The sequence below is a fragment of the Phodopus roborovskii genome, unplaced genomic scaffold (genome assembly GCF_943737965.1).
Source record: "Phodopus roborovskii unplaced genomic scaffold, PHOROB, whole genome shotgun sequence".
Taxonomy (NCBI): domain Eukaryota; kingdom Metazoa; phylum Chordata; class Mammalia; order Rodentia; family Cricetidae; genus Phodopus; species Phodopus roborovskii.
In genome coordinates, this window is record NW_026126459.1 from 21,778,591 (window position 1) to 21,804,379 (window position 25,789).

At 43.1% G+C, this 25,789-nt stretch overlaps 2 protein-coding genes across 2 annotated transcripts; both read left to right on the forward strand.

The window, feature by feature from the left end:
* Positions 1-831: 831 nt before the first annotated feature.
* Positions 832-1,758, forward strand: LOC127225585 (olfactory receptor 8S1). The gene has a single exon (XM_051189079.1). It carries the CDS (start codon positions 832-834, stop codon positions 1,756-1,758), a length of 927 nt encoding a protein of 308 aa, XP_051045036.1.
* A 9,700-nt stretch (positions 1,759-11,458) lies between these two features.
* On the forward strand, positions 11,459-16,478 carry LOC127225586 (olfactory receptor 8S1). The gene is made up of 3 exons (XM_051189080.1): positions 11,459-11,523; positions 13,318-13,388; positions 15,527-16,478. The coding sequence occupies exon 3, from the start codon at positions 15,543-15,545 to the stop codon at positions 16,476-16,478; it is 936 nt and encodes a 311-aa protein (XP_051045037.1). The 5' UTR covers positions 11,459-11,523; positions 13,318-13,388; positions 15,527-15,542.
* Positions 16,479-25,789: the final 9,311 nt, after the last annotated feature.

A 25,789-nucleotide genomic window follows, 5' to 3' on the forward strand; every position in this document is an offset into this window, starting at 1 on the left:
ATTCATGTGGAACCCACCTAAAATACTGGACTAAGAATTAAAAACAAGAGAACTTTTTTCCTGGCTCCTCTACTTGACATCAACACCACTCACTGTCACACTTCACAAGGACAGAATGAAAGCCACTCTCAGACATCTGAAATGCTTCCTAGAATTGCTGTGGAAACAAGAAGAAGAATAAGAAGGTCCTCTGAATACAATTTGTTTGTTTGTTTGTTTGTTTGTTTGTTTTACAAGATAGGGTTTCTCTGTAGCTTTGGAGCCTGTCCTGGAACTCCCTCTGTAGATCAGGCTGGCCTACAACTCATAGAGATCTGCCTGCCTCTGCCTCCCAGGTGCTGGGATTTAAAGGCATGTGCCACCACTCACTGCCTTCCTGAATACAACTTTTTTTAAGGTTAATAAAATTTCATGTGCTGGTAAGTATCTTTGGATGGAGGAATGTAATGAGTGGGAAATTTGAAACAACCATTGTCATATGCTGTACAATGTTCTTTAGGACACAATGGGAATGAGAATCTGTGAGCTATTGTAGATAGGACGTGAAGTAAAAACTACATGTGTAAGTAACCCTGCAATATTACATGTCTAGTAAACCCCGTGGAGCAGGAATGGAATTCACTGAACTGCGTAAACACAGTGAGTCAAGAGTGATGATGGTGAAGAAGGATAAAACCCATCCCACAGTGTATGCAGAGCAGTCTGAGATGCCGTGGCTGAAGTTCAAAGCAGGGGAAAATGTAGTAGCAAGCAAGATGATGTCCTAGATAACACAAAAACCACAGGAAACCTCACCCCTCTTTCCACTTTATTCCAAGGAAATAATCACAAATGGCCTGGAGGAACCACAGCGCCATCACAGAGTTCATCCTCACTGGGCTCTCTGACGACCCCCTGATGGAGGCTCTACTTTTCGCGCTTTTCCTGGGTATTTATCTCCTCACCATGACGGGAAACCTGATGATGATGCTGGTGATCAGGGCTGACTCCCACCTCCACACACCTATGTACTTCTTCTTAAGCAACCTATCGTTTATAGACCTCTGCTTTTCGTCTGTGACGGTACCGAAGATGCTGAAGGACCTCCTGTCTGAGAAGAAAAGCATCTCCATAGAAGGTTGCCTGGCTCAGGTCTTCTTCGTGTTTTTTTCTTCTGGGACTGAAGCTTGCCTGCTATCAGTCATGGCTTATGACCGATATGCGGCCATCTGTCATCCACTGCTCTATGGCCAGGTGATGACAACTGAGTTGTGTGTGAGGCTTGTTTTGGTCTCATGGGGCGTGGCCTCTCTCAATGCAACCATCATTGTCCTCTTGGCTATCAACCTGGACTTCTGTGAGGCTCAAACCATTCACCACTACACCTGTGAGCTGCCTGCCCTTTTCCCCCTGTCCTGTTCCGATATCTCCATCACCATCGACGTCCTTCTTTGCTCCAGCTTATTGCATGGGTTGGGAACCTTTATCCCAATCTTCTTCTCCTATGCCCGCATTGTCTCCACCATCTTGAGCATCAGCTCCACCACAGGGAGAAGCAAAGCCTTCTCCACCTGCTCCTCCCACCTTGCTGCAGTGACCTTGTTCTTTGGGTCAGGCTTTCTTTGCTACCTCATGCCTCCTTCTGGCTCTTCCCTGGATTTGCTCTTGTCTTTGCAATACAGCGCAGTCACACCCATGCTGAATCCCCTCATCTACAGCCTGAAAAACAAGGAGGTAAAGGCAGCTGTGAATAGGACACTGAGAAAGTATCTGCTTTAGGTAATGAACTATGTAAAATGGCATAATTACATTTATTCTTTTATCCCACATCCTTCAAACACACAGTGTCAGATATTTTGGGGGTACAGGCTCTTGATTTGGGATTTTTATTCAGAAAGTCTACATTTTGTTGGTTGGAACAGAATATAAAGATAGTATTCCACAGAGGAGAATAATATGACAACAAAATAACCAAAATGGACCCATACATGTTGGGAACACAGCACAGTGATAGAGTACTTGACAATACTTGACTAGTAAGTACACAGCTCTAAGTTCAGAGTTCCCTTGCTCCCACCAAAAACAAGGGGGGGTCCAATGACCACTTTAGGGAATTCGGAAGCTAATCCAGAAGACTTGGTGAGTTTTTAACTTTATGAAAAATGAAAGAAAATCTTAGGTCAACACAGACTCAAGACTGCATGAGGACTACTGTAGACATAAGAATGTTGCAGGCTAAAGCTATTCAGCACTGCAGTGAAGTCTTCGGGGAAGACAAAATCTATCATTAAATGTCTATTAATAAACAAGAGTTACAACATCTACACGTTCAAATCCAGACCTTGGAAGATAACAAAGCCTCAGCGCAGGGAGTAACTCAGTTGGTAGAGTACTTGCCTAGTCTTCCTGAAGCCTTTGGTTTTGTCGCCAGTACCTCAAAACTGCCCATGGTGGCACACATAATAAGGACCTTTCATAGATAAAATAAAATACTAAAAAGAGCAGAAGCACTGATAATTTTTCAAGTTAGTCTTACTAAACTTTAATGTTATTCACATTTTTCTAGAATAGAATAATAGAATTAGATACTTTCTGGGCTAAAGTCATTGTGATTCAAAATCTGAAAAAAAATCAATATTCTCAAATAGTTACTCTAAATAAAATATTAATTCATTGACTCCAAAAGTGTACTGGACAATTACTAATCTACATTGTAGTCCATGACCCGGTGAAACTTATTATTGATTTGATTCTTCAGATCTGTAGGTTAAATGAAATAGTCTTATATTTATCTGATAAATTCTTTTTTAAATACTTTTTATTTTGTTTTTAATTATGTGTATGCATGTGTGTCTGGGGTGGGGAATATGCACATGAATTCAGTTCCATAGATTAGGCCTTATGGATTAGGATGTCCTAGAGTTGGAGGTTGAAACACCTGACATGAATGCTGGACTGGAAATCAGGGCCTTGGCAAAAACAGTGTGAGTGTGTACTGTTACCTGCTGAGCTGTGTCTCAAACAGTGTGAGTGTTGTTATCTGCTGAGCTATGTCTCAAACACTGTGAGTGTTGTTATCTGCTGAGCCGTGTCTCAAACACTGTGAGTGTGTACTGTTACCTGCTGAGCTGTGTCTCAAACACTGTGAGTGTGTACTGTTTCCTGCTGAGCCGTGTCTCAAACAGTGTGAGTGTGTACCATTACCTGCTGAGCTGTGTCTCAAACACTGTGAGTGTGTATTGTTACCTGCTGAGCTGTGTCTCCAAACCTCCTGATTCTTAGTAGGCATAAAGCCAACAATTATTTTGACCTTAACTACTTAATATAAATTCAAGTCATTTTTTTCTTTCACAAAAATATTTACCTTTAGACAACAAAGTGGATGGGAAAGACCATGAGGGCTCAGCTCTATACAAAGAGCAACAGGCAACTAAGAAATTTTGAGACACAGAGAAATAGTCTGCCCCAGGGAAGATCACATCAACTGGTTATGCAATAGCAAATGTTCAGCCCTGAAAAATTACATACAGGTAACATTATACAGACTGAAAAAGTTATATGTATATGTATGTAATAAAAATTAATGAAATAATGAATTTGAAAATGAGCAAAGAGAGACATATAGGAATGTCTGAACAGAAGGGGAATGATATAATAATAATATAATATCAAAAACAAAAGAAATAATTAAAAATTTTACTTCTAAACATATAAAACCATAAGCTGTATAATATAAAAATCATACTAAAGCCAAATCTCACTGTGAAGAACAATGTGTTTTATTAAAGTCTACTGACTTAATCTCAACCACATTTATAAAAACAGATTCAGGCAGACTGATATTTAACAGAACTATATTTTCCCAAAAATCAATGCATAAAAAAAAATGCCAAGACAGTACCAAGCAAAGAGGGTTCAAGGAGCTTAAGGTTTTCACATGCTTCTGTCTAAATTTCTCACCCAAAGTTTGGAGGTTCACTGGTTCCTCTTAGGACCCCAAATTTAGCACAGGGAATCACTGAATGTAATTTGAGCTCTGTAGTTCAGCCATTCTCACACCATATTGTAATCTAGCAGATGTCTCAAGAAAAAGTGTCTTCCAACACTTCGCTAAGGTTCTTCCTATGAAGGTCAGAGGCATCAGATCCCCTGTGGCTAGATTTACAGGCTATTGTAAGCTGCTTAATAATGGTTGCTGAGGCACAAACTCAGGTTCTCTCCAATAGCCCGGTTCAATGGTTAAGAGCACACAGTGCTATTTTTAGGAAGCTTCTACTGTATTGTATCTACTACCCTCAAATGCCCCTTAATTCTAGTCACTTCTCCTCACTTCCTCTCCCTTGTCCCCCTTTGCCCTCAACCCCCTTCAACTTGATCCTCCTGTCCAGCCCACCATCCAACCATAACTTATTTTATTTCACATTCCTAACAAGATCTATCTGACCCCACTAGCCCCTTACTTTATACCTAACCCTTGTGGCTCTATGGATTGTAGCTTGGTTGCCAATGATTTAACAGGTCCACATATAATCAAATACACACCATATTTGTCTTTCTGTGTCTGGATTACCTCACTCAGGATCATTTTTTTTCTAGTTCCATTTATGTTTTTTCCTGGGGTTTCAAGACAGCATTTCTCTGTGTAGTCTTGGCTATCCTAGAACTTACTGTGTAGACCAGGCTGGCCTTGAACTCATAGAGATCTGCCTTTGAGTGCTGGGACTATGGGACTAAAGGCATACACCACTATTGCCCAGCTAGTTCCACCTATTTACCTGTGAATTATTTCACTCTTTTTGTGGCTGACTAATATTAAATTGTGTAAATGTACCATTTTCTTTATCTATCCTTCTGTTGAGGGACATCTAGGTTGTTTCCAATTTCTGGCTGTTATGAAGAGAAAAGCCATGAATGTGGTTAAGCAGGTGTCTTTGTGGCGGGATGAAGCATCCTTTGGGTATATACCCAAGAGTGGTATACTTTGATCTTGAGGTTCATAGCTTCCCATATTTCTGAGGAACTGCCACACTGATTTCCACAGTGCCTCTTCAAGTTTGTTCTCCCACCAACAATGACTGAGGGTCTTCCTTACTCCACATCCTCACCAGCCTGAGCTGTCCTGTTTTTATTCTTCCTCTGAATGGTGGGCTTTTCAAAAGAAGACCTGATTGGTGGGGTTAGGCTACTAGTGTGGATCACTGATTAGTGATGTCATGCTCATGTAGTTATGATGCCTAGGCAAGGCTGGAGACTTCCTATCTCTTCAGCAGCTTCATTCTTTGATAAGCATCCCCAGTCTGTCACAAGCTACTGCACAGCTCCCCAACTGTTGGGTGATCTTGCCATCACAGTCCCCTTTTGTAGAGAAGGTTTTGATCCTACACTGTAAGTTCTGTCCATCTACCTTACAGCATGTCTTGCATACATAGAGCATGCCTGTATGGAATTGTGTAAGCATGCTGTGCTTTGGAGGCATCAACTATAGTGATAGTTTTATGAGTTTATACTTATCTCCAAACTGATCGTGTACAGAATTTTACATGTCAGACATACCTTAATAAGATGCTTTAATTGAACCATGCATGAGATCCTAGGTTTAAATTACACAGAGCATAGGAGAGGGGGGGAGAGAAAGTCAATTCACTAGTCTCTAAAAGGATTGAGACAATGTCATTATTTGTGAAATCTAATTTTGGTTGTAAAGATTTTTAAGCAACAAGCAAGACTCCAGTGATCCATCTTTAGGAGAATGTGTTTGAGACAATTTTATCCTGACATGTCCATACCCACAGCTCTGAAATAATCTTTCCATATGTGTGTAAAAGAAAGATAACTGGTGTTATCAGTGACGTAGAAGCCAGACTTCAGAATGTTCAATAGAGGTATAAAAAGTATCAGTGAGTGGTACAAAGGTTGAGGGATTCATTTTTAATAAGAAAGCGATTGATCATGCTAATGGATAAAGAAAAACAGCTTAAATGGTGGCAGAATCAAATTAATAAGGTTCAAGCAGGAAAAACTGCCCAAGGTTGGGCTAAGGAAAGCCCATGACAAGCTAGTCGCTGTGACCAGGAGAATGAGAGTTGTGATGGCTGTGGGCCCCTAAGAGCATGGAAACTGAGCTATTGAGATCCCAGTACACGTGAGCCCAAAGATTAAAAGGGTATTCCTAAAATTCCTCTTTTGCTTTCATTGATTTGATCTGCCACTGTTCATACTCTATTTGCCCTGCACACTGGTGTTAAGTTGATAGTGGTCTTGCCTGTCTCAGTCCCTAGTGACATGACAGCCAGCTCCAGCATTAATGGTGTTGGGTCATGCAGATTGGCTGTCAATGCCAAATGCCATTCACTCTCATTCAACTTGACTTAGGCATTGTGTAGCATCCCTCAAGATCTAATCATTTATCCTGGCTGAGTGGTGCCAGCATGGTCATTCTCATGTCCTCTGCATTCTCCTACCATTTGACCATCTCACTGTTGCTTGCACTGTGCCTCTCAAATACAAGCTCCTCACTCATCCCTTCCATCACCATCACTCTGTTACAGCTTCCTTTTCTTTCTGTCTGTTCGGAGCCCCTGGTGCATCATTGTGGAAGCCCAGTCTATGACTCCAATGTCTTTGTCCACTTATTCTTCTATTACATTCACAAAACTTTCTCCATTTCGTACTTTCATGACATACTTTCTCCATTTCAGTACCCAGAATGCAAGTCTCTGTAATGGTTTGACCATTGTAATCGTGGTGGTTTAGAGAACGTGTCCCCCATAGTCTCAAGCATTTTAATGTTTGGTCCCCAGTTAGTGCTACCCTTTGGGGATGCTTAGAGGGTGTGGCCTTTTTGGAGGCAGTGTGTCACTGGTAGTGAGCTTTTAGAGTTAAGAGAGTCACACTGTTTCTACTCACTTTCTCGGCTTTGTTCTTGGAGTTTAAGATGTGAGCGCTCAGCTTCTATTCCATCTGCTGTGCCTGCCACATGCTGCCTCCACTCCACCAGCAGGCACTCTGGCCCTCTGCAACCTTAAGCCCAAACAAACACATGAAGTTTTATGACAGCAATATAAGAGCAACTAATGCTCCTTTCTCCTTAAACTTTCAAGGATCTCCTGTTCCCAAGACCAGAATATCTCGTTTTCCTCCATGCCCAGAAATCAGTCTATATCCACACATTATTTGATTTCATTATCATAAAAAATATTTTATAAATCTGGGTTTATACTTTGTGTGTGTGTGTGTGTGTGTGTGTGTGTGTGTGTGTGTGTGTTGGGTTGTGTGCCTCTTTACCATCTCCTCCTAGACCCTACACATAAGTGTTTACCAGTTTAAATTTTATTCCATAAGTACTTTCTAGATATGGAAACATACCAATTTGTTCTCTCATAAAAATTGCCCAAGCATTATGGCACACATCTGTAATCCCAGCACTTGAGAGGCTGAGGCAGGAAGGTCATGCATTCAAGAGCTATATGGTAAGAATCTATCTCCAAAAAAAATAGTAATCTTCCTTCACTTCTATTTCCCAGTCATACTCCTATCTTCAGAGTCATACTCACATGTTCACAAACAATTGATTCGAGGCCAGATAGAAAGATGATGATCAAGACACACCATCTGACTTTAAGGATAAACTGTCAAGGGTAAATGACAGTCATAAATGATAACTGTACCATACAATGTCAATTCAACTCAGGCCATATTCAGACTTCCTTCCTTTGTTGGTGTTTACTGTCTTGTCCCAACTTCTTACTTCTGCTCAGAAGTTGAATACTAACATGGCCAGGTGGGTGACACCAACATGGTCAGGTGGAAAACATCAGAGAAGACTTACTCAAACAAGAGACACATTCATAAAGGGGGACTTTTGAGGGGATGCTTCCAGGTCCTTGGCTCCTTGTCCTCTGCCTGAGCCAGGGGGCTCTTGACATTTTCCTTCCTCCTCACATTATGCCTTTTGTACTTCCTGGGGGTCACTCCCTGGCAGAAAGACAAGCCCACCTGAGTCTCCTCGAACTTTACACTTCTACCATCCATAAATATACACTTCACCTACAATTCTGTCTTTGGGAATCTTTGCTTCCCGCTGTACATGCTTTCCTGGAATTATCCTATTTACCTCCATGAGATCAATGACCACCCATTTGGTACTGAGTCTATAATCTATAAACTGGGTGTACTGTGTTATCTCAAAGGAAACATGTAAAATTGAGTATATTTTTCATACATTTACAAAACAAACATTGGTAAAACTAACAAACACTGAACACAGGTACATCCATTATGTTTTCCCCATGCACTTTTCTCATTAGTAAATTAAACTCTTATAGTCTTCATGTTTGTTGGACCTACATCAAAAGAAATTTACGGTGTGGAAATCATGATGTCAGCACCTGCCTCATTTTCAATCACTCTTGTTTCCTAACAGAATCAGTGAAGAATTAAACTAGATCAAATGTTCTTTAGCTCAGATTACATTATATTTTTAAATATCCCCTAAGAACAGGAAAGATGGAAATAGCTAAAAATGGACCTGCTCTGGATTAACTGGTAGCTTTGAGAAGATATGGCCCTACTTACACCATTTTCCTGGTTGTCCCCAACAAAGTCCACAGCAGCTCTGCTTTTCACAGAATCAAGTCCTAACCTTCCAGAAGTGCTAAAAGCACTAACTCTGTTTACCCCCATGCTTGTGTCTGCATGCCAGTAGTCTTAGTTATATTTCCATTGTTGCAATGAAACACCAGGACAGTGAGCCACTTGGGGAGGAGAGGGTTAACTTTGCTTACACTTCCCCAGCACTGTTCATCCCTGAAGGAAGTCAGGGCAGGAACTCAAACAGGGCAGGATCCTGGAGGCAGGAGCTAAGCAGAGGCCACGGAGGAGTGCTGCTTACTGGCTTGCTTCCCCCGTTTTATTCAGCCTACTTTCTTAGAGAACCCAGGACCACCAGTCCAAGGATGGTACCACCCACAAAGGTCTGGACCCTCCCCTGTGATTCACTAATTTTTAAAATGCCTTCTAGCTGGATCTTATGGAGGCATTTTCTCAATTGAGTTTCCCTCCTTTCTGGTACCTTTTGCTTGTGTATCAAGTTGACATTAAACAAGCCAACACAGCTGACCCCTTGTCAATCTGATACACAAGCACATCACTATTAAGTCACAGCTTTCCTTTCTTATTCATCCCCACGACATCACATTAAAAACAAATAATGGGGATGGAGAGACGGCTCAGCAGTTAAGAGCATTAGTTATTCTTCTAGAGGACCCAGGTTCAATTCCCAGCACCCACATGTCGGCTCACACCTGTCTAATTGCAGTTCCAGGGCTCTGACACCTCACAGACATACAAGCAGGCATAACACCAGTGCACATAAAATAAAAAGAATAAATTTAAACAAAAAATAAACAACTTTAAAAGTCTCACAGTCTTAACAAATCCAAACTCAATGAAATTTCTATCTCTTTAAAACATTTAATCTTACCAGGTGGTGGTGGTGGCACACGCCTTTAACGCCAGCACTCAGGAGGCAGAAGCAGGCAGATCTCCATGAGTTCAAGGCCAGCCTGGTCTACAAAGCTACACAGAAACCCTGTCTCAAAAAACAAAACCAAAAAATTAATTAATAACTAAATAATCTCTAAAAATCCAAAATCTCTTTTAAAAGTTCAAAGTCTTTCATCTGTGAGCTCCTGTAAAGTCAAAATTAAATTAAATAGCTTCTCCAAAGAGGAAAACACAGGGCACAGTCACAGTCTGAACAAAGCAAAACCAAACTCCATCAGTGTCAATAACTCAATGTCCAGTTGTCTGGATTCACTCGCCATCTTGTGGACTCCTACAAGGAGCTTGGGCCACTTCTCTGGCTCCGCCCTCTGCAGCACACACAGCTTGTCTTCTAGGCTCTCCTCACTGCTGCTGTTCCTGGTGGTCATCCCATGGCACTGGCATCTCCAAGACACTCAGGTCTTCTACAACCGGGCTGCACTTTCACCTACAGCCTCTCATAGGCTCTCTCCATGGTGCCAAGCCTCAACTTCTCTGCACGACCCCTTCAGTCCTGGCCTTCAACTAATCCTGAGGCTGCACCTTCATCAATGGCCCATCCTGGCCTGTCACAATGCCAAACCTCAACTGCTATCCATCACCCCCTCATGCCTCCTGGGTGACTCTTACACATTACCAAGTTAGGCGGCCAGCACAAGGTACAACCTTGGCACATAGCTTCTCTGTGCTCTCAGGAAGCACTTCCCGGAAGATTTCACCTCAGTGATGCTGGTCTCAACCACTGCTAATTTCTTAGCTCCAGCTGACCAGCATCAAGAATCCCAGCAAAGCAAAGTTTCTCTCTAGTAGTTCTGGTGTCTTGTTAATCACAGCTGATTCTTCAGGCCCAGCTAACCAGAACCATGGGATCTTAATTCAAAATAATAAAATGATAGCATCTTTAATCTTCCCTCTGAGACTTCACAAGCCAGGCCTCCATCTTCTGCCCTGCTCTCCACATTCTTATCTTCCAAGTTCCCACAGAACATTCCACAGAGCTCTCAACACTCAATGACTTTTCTTGCCCTTCCACAATTCTCCCAAAAATGTGATAAGATCTGTCACAGCAATACCCCACTATGCTGGTACCAATTGTCTTAGTCATCCTCAGCTACATACTGAGTTCAAGACCACCCTGGAATACTTGAAACTAACTTAAAAAATAAAAAGTAAATAAAAAAAAATACAAAGTGCACTAGAAAATGACGTGGTGTCTGTTATGTGTCACAGCTCTGCCCCCTTGACAGCAACCAGCAGGCACTCCCAGCCCCAAGCTGCCATGGGGAAAAAAGGTATGTTTTCTACTTTTTCCTTAAGTCCTTTCCCTTTTTTCTCCTTTCCTCCACCAGTTTAATAAAAGATGACTTCTAGGCTTTAAATAATTGTCATAGATCATATGTTCAAGTATTGCCCCGCAGGTCATCCCCTGGGGCTCCAAACTCAACTTCTCAGCAAACTGGAAGCTGAGTTCAGTTTTGGGCTGGGATTTCAGGGAACCTCACACTGGCTCAGTTTCCCCTGGGCCCCAGCCGAACCACAGAGAGCCTTCTCATTGGTTCTGTTAGAGGAATCTGTTTCTTTAAATTCTTTAAATTCTCCAAGAATATTCAAAGTCACAGAAGAAATAAATGAAGTCAGCTGCTGCACCTGAAGCTGCTGGACAAGGCTTGAAAGCAACGCATGCCTGTTGTTCCCAACAACCGTTTGGCAGAAGATGCCCTTCTCTTCCCCCAGGGTCCTGTGTTACAGAATGGCACTCAGGTTGAGGTCCTCAGAATAACTGTGGTTCTGTGAGATAGCCAACAGTTCTGGAGTTTATATTATTCTAGCATCTTGTGCTCACTAAGAGCAAAGAGAAGACATGTCTTTTGTGCAGAATCAGACTCCTAAGGTTGGGATTACCTCATATGAAGATTTTTTTTCCTGTGAAATGTCTGTCATGATGAGAAAGATGGGACACATACAGCTACTCCCTCCAAGAAAAGCCAAGAGAATGGTAAGGTAAGACTCTTTGATCTTGCTGTGTCCCTGTTTGTGTGCTTAAATTCTGCTGCTAATTGTTCCCCTTTTCTGCACACCTCTTACTACTTTCTGATTGGTTCTTTCCATCCTGATCCTCCCAGCCTTCATCCCTAAACTAGAGATGGGCACATCCCATCCTAACCCCTGGCAGACCATCGCCCCATCTCAGGACCCAAATGCCTCTGTGTTTCCAAAAGGTCTATTTGTACCTGCTGCCTTAGATGCCTTATCAGAAAAGTCTTTATTCACTCCCTCATTACCACTGACTACAGAACGCCTTAAAGACCTAGCATAACCCCTTTCAGTCCGAGGGATTGCAGAGGTTAAAGCAAGCAGACCCTTAGAATGCAGTGAATGTATAGGAATAGATGTAGGGCTATTGAGGTTGTGCCCCAAACTGCACCATGGCTTTGCTGTTATTGAAGCCATCCTCAAATCCGCTCACCACAGGTACAGTGTGAGTGTGTACAGGACAGTTCAGAAAGTCAAAATGCAATCCTTCCTGCTGTCAGCCCTGCTGTCCACCCCTACGCTGATTCCCCGTGTGCCTACAGCCTGAGTGGCAGTCCTTGACCCCAGGATCCCCCCCATCGCCTTTCGTGGCTCACCTTCCACACCAACCCCTCACTCCTTTATTCCAACAACGTCTGCAAGCAACTAGTGTGAGAAAGACATTTTTTGTCTCACATCCTTGTAATAACTTGAAAAGCAAATGAGAGACACAGCTTCTGTCTTCTCATACAAACTTCAGATTGAGGGAAGGATTTAAAAAACACAAACAGGATTTGAAATTTTCACCAAGATACAAGGGAGGGCAGCTCTGAGATACCTGAGCAGAAGCCAGGCAAAGCGCAGAGATGGACGACATGGGATGGCACCCCAAAGGAAAAGGTCCTCCAGAGCACCCAGTGTTCTTTTTTGGCACTTTTTTATTAATTTATTTTTTATATTCCAATCCCAGTTTCCCTTCCCTCCTCTCTCCCTGCTCCCCCCCCATTCCCCTTCTACCTCCCATCTGCTCCTTGAAGAAGATAAGCCCCCCACTAGGAAATCTACTAAGCCTGTCCCATCATCTCATTGAGGCAAGACCAAAGACACCTCTCTACTCACCCACCACACCCCTGTGTCTAGGCTGAGCAAGCTATCTCTTCATATAGAATGGGCTCCACTAAGTCAGTTTGTGCATTAGTGTTAGATCTTAGACCCACTGCCAGTGCCCTCTTATATTGTCCCAGTCACACCATTGTCACCTATATTAAAGGAGTCTTGCTTAGTCTTATGCAGGTTCCCCATTTATCAGACTGGAGTCAGTGATCTCTCACTAGCTCTGGTCAGCTGATTCTGTGGATTTCCCCCATCATGGTCTTGACTCCTTTGTTCATATTATCACTCCTCCCTTGCTTCCATTGTACTCCAGGAGCTCTGCCCAATGCCTAGTTGTGGATTTCTGTACCTGCTTCCAATTGTTGCTGGAAGAGGGTTCTAGCTTCTCTGGGACTGTGGATTGTAGGCCGGGTATCTTTTGCTTTATGTCTGGTACCCACTTATGAGTGAGTACATACTATAGTTGTCTGTCTGGGACCCAGTGTTCTTATCACCAGAGCCTGCAGCTGCTATTCTGCACTGAGATGGATAGAAGAGATTTTTAGGATAGCTTTATGTACAAACACCTTGAAATGTCCGAGTCTTTAGAGAAAATGTCTCCTGCTTGACCAGTTTACATGGATTACAAAGCATTTGCTTTCAACAGTGTTTACTGTTTCATCTGTGCAGAATCCTCTAAAGTAACTTCTCCAGCTGCCTGCATTACCCCATCATTGCCTCTAACCTCCCAGCACACAAAGGTAGGTGTTTGTCCAGGCACAATGGTGGCCTAGACTTGGATCTAAGATGGGCTGTAGCTCAAGTTGGTAGATTCGCTAATTATCAGAATTTACATTTCTCTTATTAGTTTATTGCCTGTCTAAAGGTTATGGTAAGGAACAGAAGGGCTGGAATCATGAATACCTAAATAAGCAAGATGAGATATTTTTAAAATGTAGAAGCCTACCATAGAAGCTGATTATAGAAACCAAACAGAAGCAGAATATTGGTAAATTGGATCACGAGGGGCAAGTGAACAGGATCTTTACCCAGGATGATGACTTATTTACACAGCCCACAATCAGGTTTCAATATTTTTAGTATCATCATTACCATGAGCATTGTACTCTTGGCCCTCTTGGACACAGTTTATGTAAATTTTAACAAATAATAATGGATATTATGATGATAGAAGATGAGAAAAGAATAATACAACAACAGCAGCAATGCAAACAGTGTTCTGAACTAATGCAGCACTGTTTGTGGCCTCTCCAAAACTGAGAGCATCAGAGGATGGTGCAGTGATTCGAAGGATGCACTCTGTTGATGACAGCACCCTTGAAATTCAGCAACAGTCACCTTAGACAAGATCAGCAATACCTCCTCTGGGCACTAATGCTGTTGAGGGATGCAATTACAATTACAGTAGCCAGACTCTTATCCAAACATGCCATAGAGTGGGGGCTTGCAGGACAGTAGAAGAGGTATGGTCTGCAACTAGTATGAAATGAGCACTGATGGTGTCCAAAGAGTGATGTTTTAAGACAGCTATTATATCATGGTCTGTGTCACAGTCTGCAGAAGGTAACTGAAATGCATGTTTGACATGGGGGCAGGGGACACAATTCAGACTATAACCAAAGCAAGAGAAAGTGTGGGTTGAAAAGGGAAGTCACCAAGATAAGCTATTGTTTTATGTAGTTTTTAGGTGATATTGGAAAGCTCATGGAAGTTTAGATTCGAAAAATTAAAAAGGGGGATATATTTAAAGTGCTAGAAAATGCAAACAATGACACAGAAAGAAACAAATCTTTTTTTTCCCAAAAAAAAAAAAAAAAAAACAAGTAAAATGGTTGAAAGATTAAGGGCGGGTGGTGGATATCAAAGTAAGAAACTGTAACTTCACTGTGATCCCAGCTAGTCAGAGTTGACAGCCAAAGGAAAGCTGTATCATTAATTTTTCTTTTACATGTTGCCAAACTGATATTACAAAACATCCCTGGGTACCAATTTTCTCACAGAAAAAGTAGGGACAAAGCTCTGTATCCTAGGGATGAGAATGTCCTACCTGTTCTTACAGATTTGAAAGCAGCTGAGAGAGAGAGGGGTTGAGAAAGTTCTGTGTGCTGAGCTACTGAAGTGTGCTGTCTGTGGGGCCCCTGAGACTTCTATGCATGCCAGCTGCTTTGCTTTCGTGGCTCCCTCTTCCCATAAAAATTTAGTTTATATTTTATGATTATATCGTTATAAAGATAACTAAAATTGGTCTCGCTACATGCAATGCTTCCTTCTTTGGAAGCATTTCATTTTGTACCTGAAATTAACCTAGTAATACATAAGTAGCCCGAGACTTGGTACTCACAGCAGTCCTCCTGCCTTAGCTTCTAGAGTGCTGAGATTGTAAGTCTTCACCACCATACCCAGATTACTCTAATCGTATAGAAAAATATTTTCACCCTGCCACTGAAAGGTTGTGACCCCAGGCACTGTGCTCACTGTACCTAATGGAGTCAGCCCTGGTAATGAGCCAGTGCACTACTTTAAACAGAGAGAGAGAGAGAGATTAGAGTCTGCAAACATGTGCTATACATTTTTACATTTCTGAATTGAGTGAAGTAGACACTAAGACTATGAGTAAATGGAGAGTCCAGAGACACACACTTTCCCTGCAAATGCCAGTGAGGAATGGATAGAATTCTCTTGACGTATGTGAAAACTATGACTTGAAATCAATGATGACCAAACAAGATTTGAAATTCTCACCAAGACAAAAAGAGGGCAGCTCTGAGATTCCTGAGCAGAGTCCAGACAAAGTGGAGAGACAGGCTAGATGGGGTGACACCCCAAAGAACATAGTCACAATCACTAGAGATATAACCTCTTCTTACTTTATTTCAAGGAAGTGCCATCCACAAATGGCCTGGAGGAACCGCAGCGCCATCACAGAGTTCATCCTCACTGGGCTCTCTGACGACCCCCTGATGGAGGCTCTACTTTTCGTGCTTTTCCTGGGGATTTACCTCCTCACCATGACGGGAAACCTGATGATGCTGCTGGTGATCAGGGCTGACTCCCACCTCCACACACCTATGTACTTCTTCTTAAGCAACCTGTCCTTCCTGGACCTCTGCTTCTCGTCCGTGACGGTACCAAAGCTGCTGAAGGACCTCCTGTCTGAGAAGAAAAGCATCTCCATAGAGGGCTGCCTTGCTCAGGTCTTCTTTGTATTCATCACTGCAGGGACTGAAGCCTTTCTTCTCTCAATGATGGCCTATGACCGCTATGCTGCTGTCTGCCACCCGCTGCTCTATGGCCAGATAATGAGCAATGAACTCTGTCAGAAGCTGGTCCTGCTCTCCTGGGGTCTGGCCTCTCTTAGCTCAGTAGTCATTGTTCTCTTGGCTGTCAACCTGGACTTCTGTGAAGCCTACATCATACACCACTATACGTGTGAGCTGCCCTCTCTCTTTCCTCTATCTTGCTCTGACATTTCCATCAACGTTGACATCTTGATCTGCTCCACCTTGCTGCACGGGCTGGGAACCTTTCTCCCAATCTTCTTTTCTTATGCCCGCATTGTCTCCACCATCCTGAGCATGAAATCCACCACAGGGAGGAGCAAGGCATTTAATACTTGCTCTTCCCACCTCATAGCCGTGGTCCTGTTTTTTGGGTCGGGTTTGGTTCGTTATCTTATGCCCACATCTGGCTCTTCCCTGGATTTGCTCTCCTCCTTGCAGTACAGCGCAGTCACACCCATGCTGAACCCCCTCATCTACAGCCTGAAAAACAAGGAGGTGAAGGCGGCTGTGAGAAGGACACTGGGGAAATGCCTGCATCACTTGGAGTGACGGCAAAGACTCGGAACAGCAGGGAAAGGGTCTGAGCTGCCAAGGGTTTGAACTTAAGGCAGAGTCTTAGAAAACAACTTAAAGGGAGGCCTATGCTACTCTCTCTGGCTATGCTAAGAATGAAAAAGTATATAAAACTGGATTTAGATAAAGTTCGTATCTAAAATAATATGACCTATCCTGGCTTGGCTTTGCTCTCTAACTTCTACCACAACTTCCTTCCTAAGTTACATAGTTAAGAGTTGTAACCCTGAACTGGCTATCTTATTTTTTAAAATATTTCTATCAATTCTTTGAGAAGTTTATAAAATTTTTTCTGATCATATTCACCCCCATTCTTTCTCCTAACTTCTTCAACAACCACACCCACCTACCCATCCCATCCTCAAGCCCTTGTATTCTTTTTAATTTAAATTTTTTAAGAATTTCATACTGTACTTGTATTTTTCCATCCCTCCTCTTCCCCATCTAAAATTCATGGCCTTGTCTTCCTTTGTTACTATTGTTGTTGGTGGTGGTGTGTGTATTTGTGTGGGGGGTGTGTATGTATTTTGTGTGTGTATGTGGTGTGTGTGTGGTGTGTGGTGTGTGTGGTATGTGTGGTGTGTGTGTATATGTGTTTTTGGGAGGGCGGTGGTGTGGGGGGCTGTGGGCGGTGTATGTGGTGTGTGTGTGTGAGTTTGTATGTATGGTGTGTGTGTGTATTTGTGGGTGTGGTGGGGAGACTGTGGGGGTGTATTGTGGTGTGTATTGTGTGTGTGTTATGTGTGATATGTGTGTATGGTGTGTGTTAGTGTGGTGTGTGTATGTTAGTGTGGTGTGTGTGTGTGGTATGTGTGGTGTGTGTGTGTGTTTGTGTGTGTGGTGTGTGGTATGTGTGATGTGTGTGTACATGTGTTGGGGGCAGTGATGTGGGGGGCTGTGGGTGGTATATGTGGTATGTGAGTGTGTGTGAGTTTGTGTCTGTGGTGTGTGTTTGTGTGTGTGGTGGGGAGACTGTGGGGTGTATGTGTGGTGTGTATTGTGTGTGTGTTGTGTGTGGTATGTGTGTGTGGTGTGTGTTAGTGTGGTGTGTGTGGTGTGTGGTGTGTGTGTATGTGGTGTGTCATGTATGTTATATAAAACCTACTGAGTCTACTTAGTTTTGCTCATGTACACATGTGTTTAGGGCTAACCACTTATCAGGGGGTTCATCTTTGAAGAAAACTGATTCTCTCTCCTCAGCAGCCATTGCTTGCCTATAGCTCTTTGTCTAAAGGTAAAACCTTATGAAACCTGCCCCCCATACATGTATGCTAACAGGTCCATGTAGGTCTTGTTTAGATGCCCCTGTGTTGAGATTTCATGAGTGCACCATCCCTATCATGTCTAGAAGACCCTACTTCACAGCAGGCACCCTGGTCCTCAGACTCTTACAATCTTTTCTCTCCCTCTTTCATGACATTCCCTGACCCTTGGGTGTAAGGATTGCACTGTAGGTCCACTATTTGGGGGCTGGGCACACCCAAAGATATTCCCTATTCTGAATGGCCTAATTGATGTGATCTGCACAGCTTAAGGACTGACCTAACTAGGGTGACAAAGGAATGTAGAAATCAAAGGCACACAGACACCATGCTAGCTAGTTTTATATCAACTTGACACAAGATAGAGTCATCTGAAAGTAGGGAACCTCAACTGAAAAAATGCCCCCATTAGATCTGGCTGTAGGACATTTTCTTAATTAGTGACTCATGCAAGAGGGCTCAGCCCATTGTGAGTGGAGCCATCCCTAAACTAGTGGTCCTGGGTTCTGTAAGAAAGCAGGCTGAGCAAGCCAGTAAGCAGCACTCCTCCAAGATCTCTGCATCAGCTCCTGCCTCCAGGTTCCTGATGTGTTTGAGTTCCTTCAGTGATGGACTGGAAGTATAAGCTGAGAAAAACTCTTTTCTCTTCAAGTTTATTTGGTTATGGTGTTTCATCACAGCAATACACTCCCTAACTAGGACAGAAATTGACACTAAGATCATGGGGCATTATTATATCAGACCTGATAATCTTTTTTTATGCATATAGAGTATTTTTTATTTAATTTTATATAACAAAGTCCAATTAAATGAAAACAAACATTTATACACAATATTTGGGAATTTGGGCGTCGTTCTTTCCAAACTACTTCCTGCTGGTAAGGGGCGCTGTCTTGGGGGATTCAAAGAATATTCAGATATCCTAGCTGTACAGACCTGATAATCTTGTCTGGGGGAGGATTATGGAAGGGCTTTGGAAAATAGGGCAAGAGAAGCCATTGAGTGTTGAGAGTTCAGTGGGATGTTCTAGAGATCTTGGAAATAAGAGTGTGGAGAGCAGTGCAGACAATGGGGGCCAGGCTTGTGAAGTTTCAGAGGAAAGCAAAGACTCTACAGAGCCTTTTGTGTGAAGAATCTGTGGTGTCTGGTCAGCTGGGGCTGTAGAACCAGCTGTGATTGAGCAGAGACCAGCATCACTGAGGTGAAGTCTTCTGGGAAGTGTTTCCTCAGGGTCAGCACACAGAAGCTGTGTTCCAGGGGCAGCCAAGGTTGTTCTTCATACTGGCAGCTGAACTTGGTAGTGTAAGCATCACCCAGGTAGTATTTGTTTTGAAGGTACAAAAGGGTCATGGAAAGAAGCTAAGGCTTGGCTTAGCTTCTTGGTGAAGGGTCAGCCTCAGGATTAGTTGAAGCCCATGACTGGAGGGGTCACGAAGAGAACTTGAGGCTTGACACCATGAAGAGTCCAGGACAGAATATTGGTGAAAGTTCAGCCCAGTTGCAGCAGAAGACCTGAGTGTCTTGGAGATGCCAGTACCATGGGATGACCACCAGGAACAGTAGCAGTGAGGAGAGGAACCAGAATAGAGCCAGCTGGAGCCTAGAAAACAAGCTTTGTGTGCTGCAGAGGACAGAGCTGGAGAAGTGACCCAAGCTCCTTGGAGGAGCCCAGAAGATCATGAGTGAATCCCAGATAATTAGACATTGAGTGACATATACTTTTGGAGTTTGGTTTGCTTTGTTCAGATTGTGACTGGGCCCTGGTTCTCCCCTCTTACAAAAGTATTTAATTTATTTTTTATTTTACAGGAGCCCGCAGTTGAGAGACTTTGAATTTTAAAATACTTTGGTTCTTGTTTTTATTTATGTGCATTGGTGTTTCATCATGGGTGTCAGGTCCCCTGGAATTGGAATTACAGGCAGTTGTGAGCTGTCATCTGGGTTAGTACTCTTAACCCCCGAGTCATCTCTCCAGCCCCTTTGGATTTTAAGGAGACTGAAAATTTTAAGGGTAATTTTATTATTATTATTATTATTATTATTATTATTATTATTATTATTATTTCTTATTTTACATATAAATCCCAGTTCCCTCTCCCTCCTTCCCATACCCACCACCCCTTCCCATCCCATTCCCCACCCATTCCCCAGGGAGAGTGAGGTCTTCTAGGAGGATCATCAAAATCTGTCAAGTCATTTGGGGTAGGGCCCAGGCCCTCCCTCGTGTCTCTAGGCTAAGGGAATGTGCTCCCAAAGTCCCTTTGTGCACCAGGGATACATCCTGGTTCCACTGTCAGAGGTCCCAAAGACTGCCCAGGCCTTCTAACTGAGGCCTACGTTCAGAGGTTCTGGGTCAGTCCTATGCTGGTTTCCCAGCTATCAGTGTGGGGTCCACGAGCTCCCCCTTGTTCAGGTTAGCTGTTTCTGTGGGTTTCTCCAGCCTGTTCTTGACCCCTTTGCTCATCAATCCTTCCTCTCTGAGACTGGATTCCAGGAGTTCAGTTCAGTGTTTAGCTGTGGGTATCTGCTTCTGTTTCCATCAGCTACTAGATGAGGGCTCTAGGATAGCATATAAGGTAGTTGTCAATCTCATTATCAGGGACGGGCATTTAAGGTAGCCTCTCCACTGTTGCTCAGATTGTTGGGGTCATCCTTGTAGGTCCTTAGACATTTCCCTAGTGCCAGTTTTAAATTCAAACCTATAAATGGCTCTTTTCTTGTTCTCCTCTAAACAGACTGAATTTTTAAGTGTTTGAATTTCTGTGTAACTTTTAAATTTTGGAATGTTTATATGGTAATGTTTATGTTAATGTATACTACTAGGGAATAACAAGAAAGAAAAGGCTATAGCTTAACAGTAACGTGTTTGTGTGTCAAGCTGACAAGGGGTCAATTGTGCTGGCTACTTTTATGTCAACTTGATACAAGCTAGAGTTATCTGAAAGGAGGAAACCTCAATTGAGAAGATGTCTCCATTAGATCTGACTGTAGGGCATTTTCTTAGTTAGTGATTGATGGCGAGGGCCCAGCCCATTGCAGATGGTGCCATACTTGGACTGGTAGTCCAAGATGGACTGAACAAACTATGAGGAGCAAACCAGTAAACAGCTCCCCTCCATGGCCTCTGCATCAGCTCCTGCCTCCAGGTTCCTGTCCTGACTTCCCTCAGTGATGATTGGGAAGTATACGCTGAAATAAACCCTTTCCTCACCAAGTTGCTTTGGTCACAGTGTTTATCACAGTAATAGTAACCCTAACTAGGACACACATGCAGAAAAGGTGGGATCAGGTGGGTCGTGCACTTTGATGGAGATGCAGCAGCAGCAGCCTTATGGAATTTGTTTCACACAGCTTAATCAAGGAAGCAAGTTTAGAGAGTCTCTATAGGCTACTCGAGGGAGTAGTCTCATGCTGTAAAAAGCTGGGGGTGGCGGGAGCTGTGGTTGAGCTAAAAGCCAATCATTTGTAGCATCTGTACTTGGACCAGAAGGAGGCTTTCCCTTCTCTCTGAGCCTCACTGGGGAAGACTGTACCATTTCTATGGGTCTGGGACATGGCTGTGCCCCTTATCTGCTCCTCATGGTGGATTTCTGTAATTGTCTCTATCTGCTGAAAAAAATAAGTTTCTTTGATGAGGGGTAAGAGCTCTGTGATTCTGGGCATAATGAAAAGCATTTAAAAATTATACTGGTTTAGGAAGACAGCAGGTGGAGGTTCTCCTCTAAGGTCCATGGGTACCACAAACACATACAGCTCAGCTCCTCCAAGTCCTCTGTCCAAAACATGTGGTGTCCTCAAGAATACAGTCTTACCTTTATGTTCTGCAAAGCAAACAAGGTCAATGGCAGTAACCTACACTGTGTTGAGGGTCTCTTGAGCCCCTCCCCACAATGACTAATGGCTTGAAGAAGTGATGTCTTCCGTAATGGCCACTGAGGCTCTTCCATGTGGCATAATTCCATTTAAGTTATACGTGTAAATGTTGCTGTACATGTACATGTTTGTGTGTGCACATATATATTATGTATTTTAAATAAGCTTATAAGCTTATAAAACAATGTTTCCCTATGGCTTTTTTCAAACATCCTTACTTTTACCTCTCCTTCTTTAGTCTCCCCCATATCACCCTCCCTTAAATTCATTAATGTGGAAGCACAAAAGTCCCCAAAGAAATCCTGAGCAGAAAAAAATTAGGCTTGGGGTACCACCATTTCTGATTTCAGCTTATACTAAGGGCCACAGTAATGAAGCAGGTTGGTGCTGGCACAAAATTAGACCCATATGTAACCCGTACAATGCAGCCACCTAATTTTCTTACAAAGATGCCAAAAATATATATTGGATAGAAGAGAGCCTCTTCATCAAATGTCGCTGAGAGAATTAGATTCCCAAGTGTAGAATGAAACTAGATCCCTATATCGCATCCTCCACAAGAATAAACTCCAAATTGATAAAGAGCTTAGTTTAGTGTAAGGCCTGACAGGGCTGGGGAGAGAGCTTGGTTGGTAAATCATGAAGATATTAGTTCTATCCCCAGCACCCACATAAAAGGCCTAATGTGTTAGTATAAGCTTGTAATCCCAGTGCTCTGAAGGCAAAGGTAGGAGGATCCCCAGGGCTCACTGGACAGCTAGCCTAACCTATAGCAAGCCCCAGATCCTGGTGAGAAAACCTCTTTCAAAACATCAAGGTGAATGGCATTTGAGGAGGAACCACACACACACACACACACACACACACAGACACGATCTTAAATTTATAGAGGAAGAATATGCTTTTAAGACTTGAAGATACAAGCATAGAGTTTCTGAAGAGAACTCTAGTTACTCAGGAAATTGACAAGTATGACCTCCTAAAATAAATAGGACTTTGTACAGAAAAGGAAATAGTCGAATAAATAGTCGGTTGAATAAAGAACCTACAATTGGGAGAGAAATCTTTGGTGGCTATGCAATTGACAGAGGATTAATAACTGAACAAGAAATCAAACAACCTGTAATCAATAAATAGGCTAATGCAGTGAACAGTTCCAAAAGATGATATTCAAATAGCCAGTAAACATGAAAAATGTTCAATTTCACTAGCCATCAGAAAAGTCAAATCAAAGATATGTAGAGATTCCATCTTGATGTCTTTTCTCCCCCAGCAGCCGGCATAGCCTCTTCTGGTATTAATGAATGCTAGCAGTCTTCAGGGAAGAAGCTTCCAGGTCAGTACAACAGCATGATTTCTCTAGTCCTGTGGCCAAAGTGCATAGTGCCTTCAGCAATATGTTCTTCCCATAAAATTCTGGTAGGCAACCAATACTAAAGAGTTGGTGAGGCCTCATCTCCAGACTTCTTCAGGTATGAAAGTTTCCACTCTCTCATCACACATTGGATCTTTCTGATGACCAGTTCTCATCCTGAAGAAGTCTAGGGGCTCTAGACAACATTAACATGAACTTAGGTAGAGCAGAAAGGGGATTAGCCATGAACAATAAAAGACGTTCACATTGGGAAATGCTTAAGGGTTTTAGGAGCTTGGTGCTGTGGAGTAGAACACCAAGGAGTGAATCCTGCAAACTATGATAACACATGGCATGAAAAGACAAGCCCACAGGTGCAATAGTAGCATGAACTTTCTGATTGGTTCTCAGGCTCACATCACAGGAGGAAACACATGTCTGGTACTTTAAATCTGGCCAAGAACCCACAGCTATGGAGCTTATAGGTCCTAGAGGTGAACCTACTACTATTACTTTGTTAATTGGATATAGTAACAAAGTTTCTTTAAAATACGGATTTCTATGCCTACAGGTTTATGTAGCTCTAGTCCTCATTAGAGAGGCTGTTAATATGAAGATCTAAAGGCCCAGAGAACATCTATGAAGAGGGAAAGAAAAGACTGTAAGATCCAGAAGTCAGTGAGGACCAAGGCAAAACAGCATCTTCTAGACACGAGAGGACTATTGTCCTCAAGAACTCACAGCAGCTATGGTTGTCTGCAGGAGACCTACACAAAATTCAAGCCAGTCAATACTCCAGCATGAGTAGGTAAGGGTATGTGAGCTCCCACCCCTAGCTAAGGAGCTTGACAATTCATAACTGCTAGGGGAAGAGAGTTGTGTTTTCAAGTGGTAAGTTGACCATGCTCTAGTGATTAGCCCCACACCCATGCATATACAGACAGCACCAGTTGGGTTGGGTGAGTAATTTTTTAAAAGAAGAGAACATGAAGTTGGGAGAGGGACATTGAGGAAGGGACCCAGGAGGAGTTGGAGGGGGAAAGGGAGGAGAAATATGATTAACATACATTGATGCATGTACAAAATTATCAAAGAGTAGTATATACAGAGAGTTTCCAGGCTGGTGAATATTGAGGTTCAGGGAGGGCAACTCACGCTGAGGAGCATGAAAGTCCCGTGCAGATCTTCCCACGCTGTTTCCTATGCATCTCTTAGAATTTGACTGTCCCTACATTAGATCTTTTACCAAACATTGGTTATGAGAGGTAATCTCTTTGAGGCCACTGGGACTAAGGGGAACTTCCCTTCATTCCCAATCCCTTTCAGGTTTTTGGTTTGGCTTTTGGGGGTTAGTATGGTTTGGTTTTGAAACAGGGTCTCTCTGTGTAGCCCTGGCTGTCCTGGACTTATGCAGACCAGGCTGGCCTCGAACTCACATAGATCTGCCAGCCTCTGCCTCCCCAGTGCTGAGATTAAAGGTGTGTGCCACCACAACTGATCCCTTCTATGTTCTTGAACCACATCTTGTGCCAGTTCACTGGGGTGATTGGACTTCTCTGCTTCTGTTTCTCATTTGTAAGTGGCCACCCTGGATGTCTGTGGCGCAACTGCTCATCTGGGGCTGCTGAGTGATTTAAAATGATGTTCTCATGGCTGGAAGTGGGCTTTGTTGGATCTTTTTGGATCTCTTTGTTGGATCTCTATCCTAATTGCTGCCCTACCCTTGTTTCTTTTTCTTTTTTCTTACCCTTGTTTCTTAACCCTTTCAGTTTGTCTAAAATGCTTTGAGTCCATAGTGATATTTTATGGCCCCTGGCAAAATTACAATAATTACAATTGTTAACATCAGCATTGTTAACTATATATTACTTGGAGGTGGATTTAAATTTTGCTCCAAAAGAAGAGATCTTCTGTTTTCCTCAGGAAATTTTCCAAGTGACTGAAACACCATGGAAATGTCAGGGTTCGTTACACACAGCTATCTCAGTGAGCCCACAAAGAACATGCTCCATCCCTGGCTTAGAACGGACAGTCTAGCTCACCTATCAGGGCATACCCAGCCAGTTGAAGGGTTTGTGTCCCAGGTGACTGTTTTGACTGCACAGGGCTTTCATGTCGCTCAGTGCGACTTGCCCTCCCTGCACCCCAATGTGTTCACCAACCCAGAAGCTCTCTGAATAAAATAAATGACAAACAATTGCAAAAAAAAAAAAAAAAAAGAATAAGAAGGCATTGCTACAACTGGGCTTCTATTTTGTATCCGGTTGCAAAATGCAAAATGCATGGCAGCCTTCAGTGTGGGCTTCAGCACAGCTACAGGCTTTTAGGATGTTACAGGAGACTCAGCAGCCTTGAGCCAGCAAACTAGGACTTGGCTGTCTGCACAATGGCACCACTTTGGGGATATTTACCCATCAATATGGAGGAGCTTTTCCACCTCCAGGCTTTAGGGTTTGTTCGGTTCACTTGTTTTCCTCCTCTCTTTCCCCGCCCATGTCAAGGAACGTCCCAGGGAATAGGGACCCCCAACAGAACCCGATATTTTGGTACAGCCTGCTTTGGTTCCCAAGGTTGATATCCACCCACCTTCAGCCTGCTCCTTTCCCTCTATCTCCACGGCATTCCACCCACACCTCAGGCTTCATCGTGGACCCATGTCCGATCACCCCTCCCCAGCCCATGGGCATGCTGCCAATGTATGAACATGCCAGGGCCACACCAGTTGGGACACTCCTAGCATGGGCTTCACTCAGTCGGGCACACAACGTTGAGGAGTGTGGTCCAGCTTCTCCCTGGAG

Coding starts and splice junctions, on each gene's coding strand:
- LOC127225585 (XM_051189079.1), top strand. CDS start 832: ATGGCCTGGAGGAACCACAGCGCCATCACAGAGTTCATCCTCACTGGG.
- LOC127225586 (XM_051189080.1), top strand. CDS start 15,543: ATGGCCTGGAGGAACCGCAGCGCCATCACAGAGTTCATCCTCACTGGG.